This window comes from Cyprinodon variegatus, unplaced genomic scaffold (genome assembly GCF_000732505.1).
Source record: "Cyprinodon variegatus isolate N-32 unplaced genomic scaffold, C_variegatus-1.0 Scaffold373, whole genome shotgun sequence".
In the NCBI taxonomy this organism is placed as follows: Eukaryota; Metazoa; Chordata; class Actinopteri; order Cyprinodontiformes; family Cyprinodontidae; genus Cyprinodon; species Cyprinodon variegatus.
Window position 1 is genome coordinate 628,895 of NW_015150826.1, and position 14,073 is coordinate 642,967.

The 14,073-nt window shown below is 40.1% G+C and overlaps 1 protein-coding gene across 3 annotated transcripts in view; it reads right to left on the reverse strand.

The window, feature by feature from the left end:
* Window positions 1-354: 354 nt before the first annotated feature.
* Window positions 355-14,073, reverse strand: part of LOC107092268 (exocyst complex component 3-like) — a 14,908-nt gene continuing 1,189 nt past the window's right edge. For 2 of the 3 annotated variants that reach the window (XM_015386635.1, XM_015386636.1), the window contains 12 exons: window positions 11,925-12,481; window positions 10,765-10,979; window positions 9,678-10,428; window positions 9,485-9,599; window positions 9,290-9,400; window positions 9,107-9,207; window positions 6,884-6,994; window positions 6,645-6,780; window positions 6,036-6,158; window positions 5,789-5,944; window positions 3,550-3,671; window positions 355-939 (listed from right to left, as the gene is read on the reverse strand). In XM_015386635.1, the coding sequence (XP_015242121.1) occupies window positions 624-939; window positions 3,550-3,671; window positions 5,789-5,944; window positions 6,036-6,158; window positions 6,645-6,780; window positions 6,884-6,994; window positions 9,107-9,207; window positions 9,290-9,400; window positions 9,485-9,599; window positions 9,678-10,428; window positions 10,765-10,979; window positions 11,925-12,460 (2,793 nt within the window). In that variant the 5' untranslated portion in view covers window positions 12,461-12,481 and the 3' untranslated portion in view covers window positions 355-623. Of the gene's footprint in view, window positions 940-3,549; window positions 3,672-5,788; window positions 5,945-6,035; window positions 6,159-6,644; window positions 6,781-6,883; window positions 6,995-9,106; window positions 9,208-9,289; window positions 9,401-9,484; window positions 9,600-9,677; window positions 10,429-10,764; window positions 10,980-11,924; window positions 12,482-13,075; window positions 13,469-14,073 lie in introns of those variants that run through there. The other variant, XM_015386634.1, reaches the window with a different exon arrangement.

Here is a 14,073-nt window from a genome sequence, read left to right on the forward strand (position 1 = left end):
TCCTTTTTAGTTGTGTTACCGTAAATTCAACAAAACTTCCACACAGAGAAACCGTTTTTTGGCACATTCACAGACACCAACAACAACACTTTGCAAATGCCATCATCAGTGAGTCTCTGTGAGCGGGGCTATGTGGGGTCCAGCCCATCTTTCAAGAAATCTTCTTTCTTTGTGTCACAGAGTAGAGCTCTATAGTCAAGAAAATAAATTCTGCAGGATGAACTTAGGTCCAATTGTTATTTGGCAGATGATACTGACTTCTCACAATGTTTGCACTTTATGCACTAAATAATGATCAAGAGATTATGGATTAACTGATAAACATTGTCATTCTAACTGTATAATACATAGAATAGTTGTGGAGGAATAAAAGATTTAGAAATAAAGAACAAGTGATTTATCAATTTTTTCTTTTTTACATTTTAACCATGTGATTACTTTTCTGTTATGTGCAGATCTTAAGTTCAAACTATGACAAGTTAAAACACCCAGAATCAGTTTCAAACATTTAAAGCAAAGACGGACAAATGTCAGGAAGCGGGTACAGTACCAGCAGTACCTGAGCTCAAGTTTCTTAAGGAGACTGTTTGTTATTAAAGGTGCATGTACATTTCATCTAAGCTCTATTCTTCTCTGTGGAGCTTGTTTGTCTCTTCCACTACCTCAGCTGCTTGAGATGCTGCATTCATAGCTTTTGTCCTCAACCTCCGCCTCGGCCGGTGCTCCGAAAACCAGTTAGAGACCGACATGACGAGACGCAGGAGACTTAGGCTGATGCAATGCACTTCAGAGGTAATGGGGATGTCAGAAAAAAGAGCACGTTCCCGGCAAATGAGGGCGGTGCTGCACTCAAAATCTTTGACGACATTAAGGATCTCCTGTCGCTCTGCCTGCCGTGTCATGCCTCGAACATTCAGCACAGTAGAGACATGCTTCTTCCTGTGGGGTGGAAAGAATCATGGAGGAAGTTAGTGTAAGCGGTCACTGTTTGGTGTCGTAAATGGCGAGTAAAGGTGAGTAACGATCACAACCCGCTGACTCAAGGCATGTCTTCTGGGAAGGAACACAAGCTAAGAGGAAATGCGCCAAGTTTGGCTTGGACCCATCAAATCATGCTCAGATGTTTTCATACTGGTATTGTCGCATTTATTTTGGCCTTTCATATGATGCTTTTAAAACAATTGGTTCTTCTCAGGTATTTCCACCATAAACAAGAAAAAAAAACATGATTTGGACTCATGTGCTTTTCAGCACAATCCACAAGCTTTATTACTATTATGCCCTTTCTATTTTAGATGAAATGGATTAGTAAATCAAGGAGCAGCCCAGGAACTATCATGGATTAAGTCTGCTGTCAAGTCTTGATCACCAGAGTTCCTGTCCCCAGAGACCTGTTTATGTGCTAATAGATTTGGTCAGCAAGAAAGATGCTTCTGCTCCCCAAATCCACACCTCCAAGATCAGTTTGAGTTTTACATCTGCCCCAAATAAACCAGCCAAATTCCTACAGGTGAAAAGTTATATGATCAGAGAACATAATGATTAAGGAAATTGCTTGCATGGCCAGGAACCACATTTGAACGTGTCAAAGTCAGCATTGAAAGTTCATGAACTTTTCACTAGACCATATAGATGACCTCTAAATAATTCACTCCATAAGGACATACACTTTCCTGATCATTTTGCCCTTTGGACTATTGGACAATTTTCCAATTATTCTGGAGATGCGGCTTCACAGGGACTCTATGAAAAAAGAAAAACTTTACTATATTTAGTCCCATATCCTCAGTCATTTTTTTTACTTTTTGTAAATGTTTTAACATTGTCTGCTCCTCCAGAATATTGTATATTGTTTGTAATTAATCTAGAACTAGTTCTAGCTAAATTTCAGATTCATAAATGAATTTCACAATTTTTTCGCAAAAAATCTCTGTTTAAAATATTTTTATTTGATTTGCTAAATTATGCTTAACCCATATGAAACTCATCCAACCACAAAGCTGTAAAGACTCGTGATTGACAGTTGCCTTTTGTATCTCTGATTCTTTTCTATATATTCTGTCTCATTGAACCCCAGCAGGCCTCAGCAGATGGCCGCTCAAACTGAGCCTGGTTCTGCTGTAGGTTTCTTCCTGTTCAAAGGAAGTTTTTCCTCTCTACTGTCGCTACAATCATGTTTTGTGTGAAGGATTGCCTTTGAGTCAATGAGTCGATGGAATCAACTGGTTTTCCCTAGATTTTTAATCAATTTAAATTGTCCCTGTAAAGTGCCTTGAGATGGCCCTTGTTGTGAATTGGCGCTATATAAATAACCTAAATTGCCACTTCGGCATTATCTCATTACCTTTTTGTTTCTTGACATGTTGACTCAATAAAAAAAAAAAATTCTCAACCTGTCAAGCATGGGGTTGGTCCAGATTATTAGGCAGAGTGGACATAGTGATAAAGAATTAGTAGGACAAACCATGGATTCATCCTCAGGTCAGACAGAGTGTCCCCCAGCAAACAAGGACCCAATTCATAATGTGTTCCCTTCTGACTGTAAGACATTCAGAGTGGCCTGGACCACAGCTTTTTTATGAACCATTCATTGTTGTGTCAGATGATTGGAGACAAGTGCAAGAAAAAGAACTAGAGGAACAAAATAAAATGATATTATACAGTAGCAGCCATTCAAAATGGCCCTTCCCAATCAAATGCCAGTCGAATGACAGCCCACTTCCCAGCAACTCCCAGCGAAATCCCCTCCAACTTCCAGCCACTGGTCGTCTCCTGGACATGCATATTTTCTTACTCTAACTCCATCCTTTCACTGAATTACAGGGTCTGACCAGGAGGAAACACTTCTCTTTAGATTTTAATGTCCACAAATCATGACAGAAAGAATATTTTAGCACAAAGATTGATGTTTAACAAGGAATTGTAGTGGACCAGCCAAGGACCCATCAAGGAAAGTGGGGACATTTTGAATGGCTACACTGTACTACTGATGTTCTGGCTTTTTCTGCTATGGTGGTGATAAACAAACTGGGCCGTTACGCTTAGAGTGAGTTATCAGACATTCACGTCTAAAGTGCCACATCTTATCCTCTTCCTCACCCCGTTCTTTTAATCCTAATTCTGGCACCGGTCTGTCTCCTGTAGGGTGGCAGAAACAGGAAGTATTCTGCAGCAGCTTCCTGTCCATTACATGGAGGCTTGTGCGTCACATGCTGATAAAGGTTGTTCAAGATCACCTGAGTCTTAATCTCTGCAAATAGCAGGGACTCTCCAATCTCCTCCCAACCCCCCAGGGGGCTCTCTGTCTCATTTATTTTTAACACAATCTCCAAGAGTAGCTCATGTGAATGGGAAAATGTTTCCACATTGCTTTCCCTTGTTTTGATTCATTGCAACAACACAAAAAGAAGGAAGAAGGAAGAGAAAAACATACACTGTTGTAGTTTGAATGTGTAGCAGTTAATGGAAGATGCTGCAGACATGTCTGGTATCATTAATGCTTCCTGGCTGCATTATCAAAAATCAAATATTATTGACATGTGACCTCACCGTATATCAGGAAACTCCTTCACTAGAACAGCAACCTCCATCTGGATGGATGGAGTGTCTTCGAGGAGGATGATGTCGGCTAGGTGGCAGATGATACTGTCCAACCAGGAGGCACCTGACTCCTAAAGCACATATAAAAAAAAAAACAATAAAATAATCAGGTCACTATTTGGATGAAATCAGTATGCTCTCAAATGGCTTCTTCCACTAAAATATTTCCTCTTCTGAAGAAGCATGCACAGTATTCCACAGAGACTGCTGTTAGAGGAAACTCAGATAAATGCCTCCTAAGGCCAGAGGCCAAACATTGTATTTATTTTATTTTACTGGTTACTAGCACATCTCCATCTTAACACATCTGCATCTTCCCAGTTTTTGTTCTTCCACTAATTCTCAGGAAAACAGATATGAATTCCTTGCTTCGACATACACTAAAAATAACAGAATCTCTTTAGAGAGCCCTTAAAAAGTCATCCTCTCCCCCTGCCCAAACCAAGCCAGTTTCCACAGAGGCCCCATCCTGCTCCTTGGCCAGAAAGGCCATCAAGGCCAAAGGCACATCAAAGTCAGCCAGCAGAAAGGAACAGGAAGTTCCTTCCAAACACAGCCACTTCCTCTTGTCAGCCGAGGTGATGGACACTTACTTGAACTCCCATCTAAAAAGGCAAATGCCACAACGTCAAGCCCAGTTGTTGCACACGTAAGCCTAGCCATCCATCTCCATCTTCGTGAGGGCAGCCATTTTTCATGACTGCCAACACCGAGACATGTTTTTCCTCTGTAAACAGTGTCTGACTTTTTACTGACCTGTAAAACTCAAAGGTCGGTCTCTATCTCCCTCACCAGAGTCAGAAACCAGAAACCTAATATGATTAAGGCAATGATTTTGACAATGCTTCTTTAGAGGCATTGTCGAAAGCATTTAAAAAATACATAAAAATAGATACATTTATAGGGAAATTTAGAAAAATATATATTTTTTTTATTCAATTCAATTTACTGTTAAAGTTAATGATACCAAATTCCAAACTTAAACTATAAAATGTGTGTTACCCCTAAAGGTTGTTTTTGGGACCAAAAATATGCTAACTTTATTTGAAAGACATTTTTACAGAAACTATTTTTTTTGAAGTTTTTTATGTTTGCTAATGATATGAATTTTTTTGTGTTTTGAAAAGAAAAAAGACAAACTGAAGCAGTTAGTAGTTAAAGATAACCTGTGTGAAAACAATGCGTTTTTGACTGTAACAACTTATTTTTAAATTAAGATACATATATACAATATTATTTGTTAACCAGATTTACAGTAAATTTGAAGTTCCAAATAAATGAACTGATATTGAGAATGTTTAGCCCCAGTCGGCCTCGGCAGATGGCTGCTCACACTGAGCCTGGTTCTGCTGGAGGTTTCTTCCTCTTAAAAGGGAGTTTTTCCTCTCCACTGTCGCTACAAGCATGCTTAGTGTGAGGGATTGCCTTCGAGTCAATGAGTCAATGCAATCAACTGTTTTTCCTTAGATAGAAAACTTTGAATCAGTTTGACTGTATGATCTGGTTGAATTGTCTATGTAAAGTGCCTTGAGTTGATGTTTCGGTGAATTGTCCCAATACAAATAAACTTAATTGAATTAAACCACACCTGACTCTCTGCTACATTTCCAACAGTTTGCTTGCTGCTATATGTCAAATGCCAACGACTCAAACATCGTACAAGTAAGAACCTCCTCTTTGGAAATAGGATGACAATCCTGTTTCTCTCTGCTTAGAGTATAGACCCTTTATTTGAGGCAACCGATATTGAGAGAATTGAATTGAATTAAGGAGCCTGAATTTCTAGGTGTACATTTTTGACATATATACTGTATTGGTAAAGTTACAAAAACAAGCCATAACCAAAATCATATAGTTACTGATGTGAAATGATGGGATATGTTTATGATGATTTAAATCTATGTGTTTCTTTGCTGAGGTTAAAAAGATCCTTGAAAAATCCAATTATAAAAGCTCCAGTTAAATGTATTGTGTAATCTGTGTTGCTCTAGTTAACAAAGAAATTATTTTTTGCAAAAATAAGTTTTGCAAATTTGTGTTGAATTCAGTTTTTGTTGTAGATTTATCATAATAAATGTATCCAGTTGGTCAAGTATAATGTTGACTTTAAGCTAGTTATGGATGCTTTATCGTGCTAAAGTGTTTCTTCTAAGTCTAAAGATGTTTTGTGCTTGCTCAATTAACTTACCAAATCCCTAAAGAGCCCTTTCAGATGTTTTGCCTCATCTTGTAGACGAAAAGCCACCCTTTTTCTCATTTTGGAGGAGGTGCAAATGATCCGTCCTTGCATGATGGCTCGAACATACTCTACCAGGACCCGTCTGTGGACTTCACCCACCAATGTCTGCAATTCAAGAAAAGTAACATGTTCTTCAACCATTTCTATTTAAAGCTTTTGTTCCCAGTTAAAGCTAAAGTCTGGCAAGGCTTGTTACCTGATATGGAGGAGGGTCCATTCTTTTGAACTTTTTGAAGTGATGTTTAATGCTGGCTTCAATGGCTTCAAAGGCCTCAGTGTTGTTCAGCCATTTCCTCTTCATCAGTTTGTCGAAGAAGGGCTGTAAACAACAGGTCAGAAACCTTAACATCAGGTGCAGCGTAGTGCATGATTTTAGCCATCTCAAATAGATAGTCAGGTTAAAAAAAAGCTCACCCTCAATTAGTTCTAGGGTTTTATTTATTATGATAATGTGAAAAATGTAATGTGTAAACAACAGACGGACTCTAAGCACACAAAGACAAAAACTGTATTAACCGAACATCGGCAAATTAACATTTAGAAAAGCAGGAGTCTCCTCAGACCAGAGTTACCGGATCAGAGTTAACCCCGAAAACAGAGGAACCAGCTTTTTATCTCATAAAGATTCTGCCTCTCATTCTGGGAAGCCCTTTAAGTCTGTCCTGAAACAATGTCCTATTTCTCATGTTTGGAACCTAAAGAGGGAAAACTTTATTCTTATTCTTTTCAATGGTGAAAAGAGTATGATTTTCCTCAGCATAAAATAAGAACATTCAGTTATTTGAAGAGAAGTGATGGTGCTGACCCTTATGTGCTCAAACAGTCTGTCCGTCAGAACCCGCACTGACTGGCTGATGATTCTGTCCAGGGAAGAGTTGGCTCTCTGAGCTGACTCTTCACTACCCTGTGGGTCACACTGCCTGCAACGCTCCACAAACGTCCTGCAGGTGTAAACAAAAAACAGCAAGTAAAACATTCAATTTATTGACTGGAATCTTTAGCATTAGGATTCAGGTAAGGAACATCACTCTGGTTGCAATGTACCTCAGGGGAGGGCAGCAGTTAACCAGAGCTATGGTCCTGGACACGTATCCGTCCCCTCGGTCTCCAAACTCTGCCTGCGTATCATGAAACATTTCCACCTTCCTACGAAAGCTGGACATATGAAAGGTTCATGAGAAATTTTCTTATGCAAATTCGGTGTCTTGAGTGCTTTTTTTTGCAGCAATGATTGGCTATGACAGACCTTATATTAAACATCCAAGCATTTTAACTAATCTCTGAAGCTGCTTTCCACCTAGCTTACTGACTCTCACCAGCTGTACTCTAAAGATGCCATCCTACCTGCAGAATAACTTTATCCTAGAAAAAGTTTCTCAACTTGCCAGAGAATCAACAGAGACACACTGACCACTCTGTTGCTTTGCAGTCAGAAAGGCAACAAACTGTGAGGGACTGTATATTTTAAAATATTTCTATTAGAATCCCCATAATGATATAAGCTGCATCTGCTCTTTTGCTAGAATGGACCGCACAGCCAGCATTCAGTGTTTATCTGCCTTTTTAAGGTTTACTGTTTTTAAAGTCCGGTCATATTCAGAATTCAATGTTCTGAAAGTACTTTCAATATGAAATCATTATATACTGTTCAGAAATTATAAGTGTTTTTAATTAAGAGTCATTTCATTTGAATGTGCTTTACATCCATGTTTGTCAAAGAACACTACTGCCACCTACCAGTTTGTGATGTCAAGGTACGGTATCGGCTGTTGATCAAGTCCCAGTGCTGTATCTGGTGTTTGTCACAACGCGCTAAATCATCTTGAAAACTTCTTCTAAATGTTGGCTACATATTACGTGTTTTTTCTCTGGCCAGAGGTTTGATGGCAAATCATCCCTCTTCAAGTTGGCGATCCAACAACGAACCCGTCCATGGAGGATCAGGAATCAGAAAGGTGGAACAATTTTCTTTTTTTTTACTTTTACCCGATGTATTATAACATCCAACTGCCATGCACGTGGGCATTGTCACTTTAACTATGGCTCTCATGTATTTCTATGGTATAATCCTCTGGAAATCTTCAATAATTGTTATTGACTGCATGTGTGTCTAATAGTTTTTATTGATTTAGCTTGTAAAGCAGGGAGAATGGGGCTAGGCTTACCGCACCATGACGTCACTGCCGGAAGATGTCAGAAGTGAGGTGTTACTATATTTGGGCAAAAATAGCCGGTCCCTGCCTCAGTGATCATGAAATTTTTTTTTTTTTTTTTTTATTGTGATTAACGCTAAATTCATTAAAGTCTGCTGAACTGCTGCTAGTTTTACTCACATACCTGGAAGATGTCTAGTGCTACTACCACAGACGATCTCTCTAGAAATGGAATTGAACGATTCAGATTAGCTCGCGAATGAATACAAGGGGTAGAGCGTAGCCGCCTGTGGCCTGGGCTGCCTGTCACAACTCCAGTCCGCCGCGCGGATGACATCATACTAATACTAATAATCAATATAACCGCGAATGTCTGGGATACAGTGATTCGCCTACATGTTCTGAATGCTGGCGTACCATAAATAATAAATTATGAACAGTTTAGTTTGTGCCTTCAACTCGTTGCCCATAGGAAGACGTTACTTGGATATAACCTAACGGAATATCTTCAGAACGGCTCCATATGACACAAAAACTGATATGGGTGAGAAGAACATGATGTAATAAAGTAAAATCAAGGGGCCAATGTAAAAAAAAAAAAAAACAATGTTCCCCTTTAAATCACTGTGAAGGTATTAGTTTTTGGTATAGATAATTATCCACTGATTATTTGTTGCTGACCGGACTTTTCCTTTTACTCATTAGACCTTCTGATAGAAAGTGTCCAGAAACACCAAACAAGAACTACTATTTGGATATGTTCTGACCTAGTCTTATTGTAATTATTGTTAAGCTTTCGGAATCTTACTCAAATCCATGAGCTAGCTTTATTTTACTACTTGTCAATTCAAAGGAAACAATTATAACTTGATGCCTTAGATACCCTGAACAGTGGTAGGTGCCATGATGTAAAGCTGGCTTTTACCTAACTTGTAAGCAGTGATAATGTAATGCCTGCTTGGTTTTAATGCCAACATCCTAACATGTTTTTTGAAATCCTACTGTGTTGTTTTATGTGAATCATTGTTCTGTTAATCATGTTTCCCAGATTATATTCAGTCCTATCATTAAAAGACATCCTGTATTAATCTTATCCTTCCCAACATCAACTCACCTGAAGAGAAAGTCAGCCAGCCCAATCAGACAACAGCGAGCAACTCTTGCACCCAGAAACTGGCTCACAGATGTGGATCTATCCAAGTCTACTTTCAGCCTCTGAAAACCAGTCAGAATTGAAGTTCTTAAACATAGCATTACCAGACGTTTAGGCTAATGTTACCTGGAAGCTTCTCTGTACCTGGATCACTGAGCGTGATAGGTTAGACTGATACTCCTCTATATGTAGCGTCTGGGCCCATCGCCTCTCCTCCTCATCCAGAACCTGGATCAGTTCTGTTGTTACCTTATCCTGAAATAGAAAATGATCTATAAAAAATCTACTTGAGATCCATTTTAATTTGCATGAAAATCTTTCTCAAACTCCTCTAATTACCTGGACTATATGAATGCAGTCTTCCTCCAGCCTGTCCACTGTCTGTTGGGGAAGAATAGGCTCCAGTGCAGTGTAGAGTATGGGTGTACTGGTGCCAATGGTTCCCAGAATGTCCCTTCAAATAAATACTCAATATTAAATTATCTCTAATATAAGCAAACTGAAGCATCCTTTGAAATCGGCATTCACCAACCTGTTGTAGATATTGTAAAACCAGTCCAACAGTGAGTAGACATCTGTAATCTGCAGCGGCCTGCTTGTGATGGTCTGAAGACGTTTGGCAACAGCTTGGTGGTAGCTTTCTACATATACCTGAAAGGCTGCAAACTCTTCTGGGTATATGGATACAGCATTCCTCCTAGCCGCATCTAGATCGTCCACCATACGGCTCCTCAAACGCTCCAGATAAGAGGCCAGTTGGCCTGCCTGAGTATCTACCTGGTGAGGCAGGCTCCAGTCTGCGGCTTCTGCCACTGCCTGCCTCCACTTCATCTTCAGCCTTCGAGGGCGCTGGCTGTTTTGAATGTGGGGGCTCACTCGCTCTGTCCTGGTCTCCTCTCTCATAGTCCAAGCTGCATCGGCATGCTCCTCCTGTTGTATCACCAGCACCACGAGACCAAGGTTAGGGCCAGCACTGGGCTGGCGCAGCGACTCTCTTACCACGTCCCACATCTCCCTCTGCAAGGCTTCATACAAGAGCTCAACATCCTTAGCCTTCCTTTTGCTTGAGTCTAGAGTTGCATTAGAGCTAAGTGCCTCATCAAATGATGAAGAAGATAGAAGATGGCCAATAGGAGGGGTGCTGCCACTTAAGGTAGACGTAGGACTGGATGCAGTTGTGGCTGGCAGCAATGATAGGAGCTCACACTCTCTCTCCAGTTCTAGGATATGCGTGTCAGCCAAGAGAAGGTCTCTGTGGTTGACCAACTGTAGAATCTCTAGAACTGTGGAAACACAAGAAATATGTAATATGCACCATTACTAGTGCAATAACGAGACTCGAGGGTTTAGAAACAGAAGGGAAAAGGCGTTCTGTTGTTGCTGTGCCCACATTCTGCTTTCTGTCTCTACATTCCTTTTCTCTATAAAAGTTCTCTGTGGAATAAGAAAAAGGTGGCTCCTCTAAACTTTTACAAGAATCTGGGAAGGGAGAACGTGCTGTCATTTCCTGATCTGACAGCCAACTGATGAGGGACTCTGGGGTGGTTTCAGACTAATCAGATCATGTCTTAGACAGGAAACAGGAAGAGCGGACCTGATCCTGTTTCCTTGATTCTTACCTGACAGGGGTTCTCTGGTTTTGACCAAAGGTTCCTCCTCCACCTCCTCATCCTCAGCCTCTTGTGAAGCTTGATCGGACATTGATTCTCTCTTCAGCTTGCCAAGGCTGATCCTGAGACAAGAAGGTCGCCTGGATCCCTCTGCATAACTCTCTGTGCTCAGGTCCCCACAGGGCAGGCTTTCCCTGCGCTCTTCTTTACGCCGTCCTGTGAAGCTGCAGAGCATCCACAAAAACAATACCAGAGTGTAACGTAAAACCTCCAATGGATTGTTACATTAGATTTCAGGTACATTTTAAGACCGCATTTGCTTTTACAGTTGGTAACTCCATTACACAGTCACACACACAGATAGAGGCAGAGAAGAGCCTGTCTCCCTAAAATAGTCTTTTTCATGGAGACACAGCAAGATGAGCCAACAAGTTAGAGAAAAGCAAAAAAGGTTTTGTACATGGTGTTCAGCTCCACGACGCCTTGGAGCTGAACATCAGGTGTAAATGCTCCTCTACTGCCATCAAGCTAAACCTTTTAATTCATCGTCTCCCAGGTGCCTTAGATCATTTATATCTTACATTTTAGGATTCAAAGTTAGACTTTTTTTGGAAAGAATGATTAACATATGACTGCACCAACATCATAAGGCCCTTTGTTTTAAAGTGACATAACAATAACTGAAAATTGAAACGGTTAAAAGGGTCCACCCCTTTGGAATGAGGCTGGTTTGGCTTCTATTATTAGCCTACAGTACCCTATACCTCTCTATTTCTCTGAAAGGGGGTTGTTAATGCGAACTGTTGGCCTGGCCAAAAAGGCGTTTAGGAGAAAAGAGTTAATCCCTTCACGCTATCATCGCAACCCCAATCCCTCTACATGGGAACAGAAGACACCACTTTTTTCAGCCAGGCCAACAATTTGCCTGTTGTCCATGAGAAAACTAGGCTTTGTTGGGTTACCGTATAAAGCAACTCAACGCTATTTTTAAAATTTTAATTGAAAAAGCTTCCTGGATGGGAAGTGAAATGTCTTCAAACTTGGAAATAAAGTCCAGTTTTTTTGTTTGTTTTTTTTACTTTTTTGGAATGACTATGACGCTGATGACTGAGAATCATCACCAGCAACATTAACTGAAAATTGAGCTCAGCTGAGCAGCCATTTCTCACCGAAGTAGGGTCATTATCCCCTCTGAGCCTCTCCGCAGCCCTTTTCTCCTCTCCTTCTCTGTTGGGAGTGTGTTGGAGTCTCCAGGGTGGTAGTGGGGAAAGCTGTTCCCCCACACATTTCGCCCTGATATGCGAAGACCCTTCCCTAATTTTCCAAGGGTTTTGAGAGGTGAGACTCCACAGATCCGTTCCAGAGTACCCTTGAGTGGCCTCGCTTTGAGGTTCCCTGCTCCATGCTTTTCTGCGTTCAGTTCATTCTCTTCCTCTTCTCCATCATGACAGGACCTCAGGTGGAGGTTCCCCCCGACCTCCCCCATGAAGAGGCCTTTGTCTCCTTCATTCTTCTCGTCCTCGTCCAAGTCCACATCCTCAAAGGGGTTAAGGTTTTTTTTCAGTTCATTCAGCTCCTTCAGCTCATGGAGATCATTCAGGTCCCTCAAGTCCAAGTCAAGCCGGGGCATGATAAACTCTCCCTTCACTCGGGGGAACTCATGGCAACTCTTGGATCTGCCAGGGAGCTTTTTAAGAATAGGCATGGCTTTTGAGCTTTGAACGAACTGCAAAACAAGAACATTTCAGGTAAAGTATCCGTACTCAGGAATGCAAAATTTTTGTCAAAACTGAATTTCAAGAAATTTTTTACTTTTTATTTATTTATTTGTTTTAATTTGATTAGTATAGAGTAATTTCCAACAAGATTTGCTGATCTGCCATTGAATTTTTATTGACATATTTTAACAAGGACACATTTTCTACAACGAAAGGATGCTTATGTAATGTCGTCACAGACTAAATGTGAAACATTGATGTAAATCATCAAGATCTTATTAGACAAATGGCTCTCACATATTTGTGTTGGACAGCCTGCAGCTTCAGTAGAATCTGAACGATTCTTGAGAGACACCTATGAAGAGCCTGCTTATGCATTGGTTTAAAAACAAATATTGAAATATTTTTTTATAAAGAAAGTAAAATAATCATGTTAAGTAAAAACTTAATACATTTTTCCAATTGTCCAGTGACTCATAATGACGGCTTAAAATAGTTATAAAAGCATTCCCGGTGACTACTTTCTACTTCCTCCTGAGACTGGCTGAGAAGTCTGCAGGACCATCATGGACACAAACAACTATGCACGCTCTTCCTCATACCCTGTGCCATTTCAGGATTCTTTGGAATGCCCAAGGAAGCAGGAGCAGCAGAGGAAATCCACAAAGGCTCTGGGAAAACATTAAACTTGGATAAAAATAATCCTAATCATAGACTAATCCCCATTATTTAAGGTCTTCCCTAAAATCACAGTAGTCAAAGCAGTCAAAGCTTGAAGATAAATACTTTTTTCTCTTTGATAAAGGCTCAAATGTCGTTCAGTGTCAGGTCGCAGTGTTTAGGACTGCTGCCTTGCAGCAAAAAGGTTCCTGGTTCAATTCCGGGCCCGGGGTCTTTCTGCATGGAGCTTGTGTGTTCTCCCCGTGCATTTGTGGGTTTTCTGCAAGTACTCAGGCTTGCTCTCACAGTCCAAAAACATGACTGTTAGGTTCATTGGCTTCTCTAAATTCTCCTTAGGTGTGAGTGTGTATGTGAATGGTTGTTTGTCCTGTTTGCCTCTGTGTTGCCCTGCAATGTTTGCTCTTGATTGTTGTATTTTTTTGTGCGTGAATGTTTTCCATTTGATTATGCTTGTTTTGTTGTGAAAAATAAATCACATTGTTTTTTAAAGGCCATGTTACATGACGTGATGTGTTTAATGATCATTTAAAAATAAATTAAATGACAATAACACGGCTCTATACTTTCTCACACAAAGTCCCCAATCTTTTGTTTAACCAAAGAAAAAAGTAGCAGCAAATTATCTTATTTTCCTTATACTTTTTCTTCAGTTGAGATCTAATGTTTCTAATATGTTCTTTTAATCAAAGCTATTTCCTGTTTATAGTTATGTTGTTTTACTCATAATAAAGCTTAAACTAACAGGTTGGCAAAGAAACTGCACTAAATTGACGGAGCGTCATTCGGGACCGTAATGCCAACAGCATTAGATAGATTAGATTAGATTAGATTAGATTAGATTAGATTAGATAAGATAAGATAAGATAAGATAAGATAAGATAAGATAAGATAAGATAAGATAAGATAAGATAAGATTAGA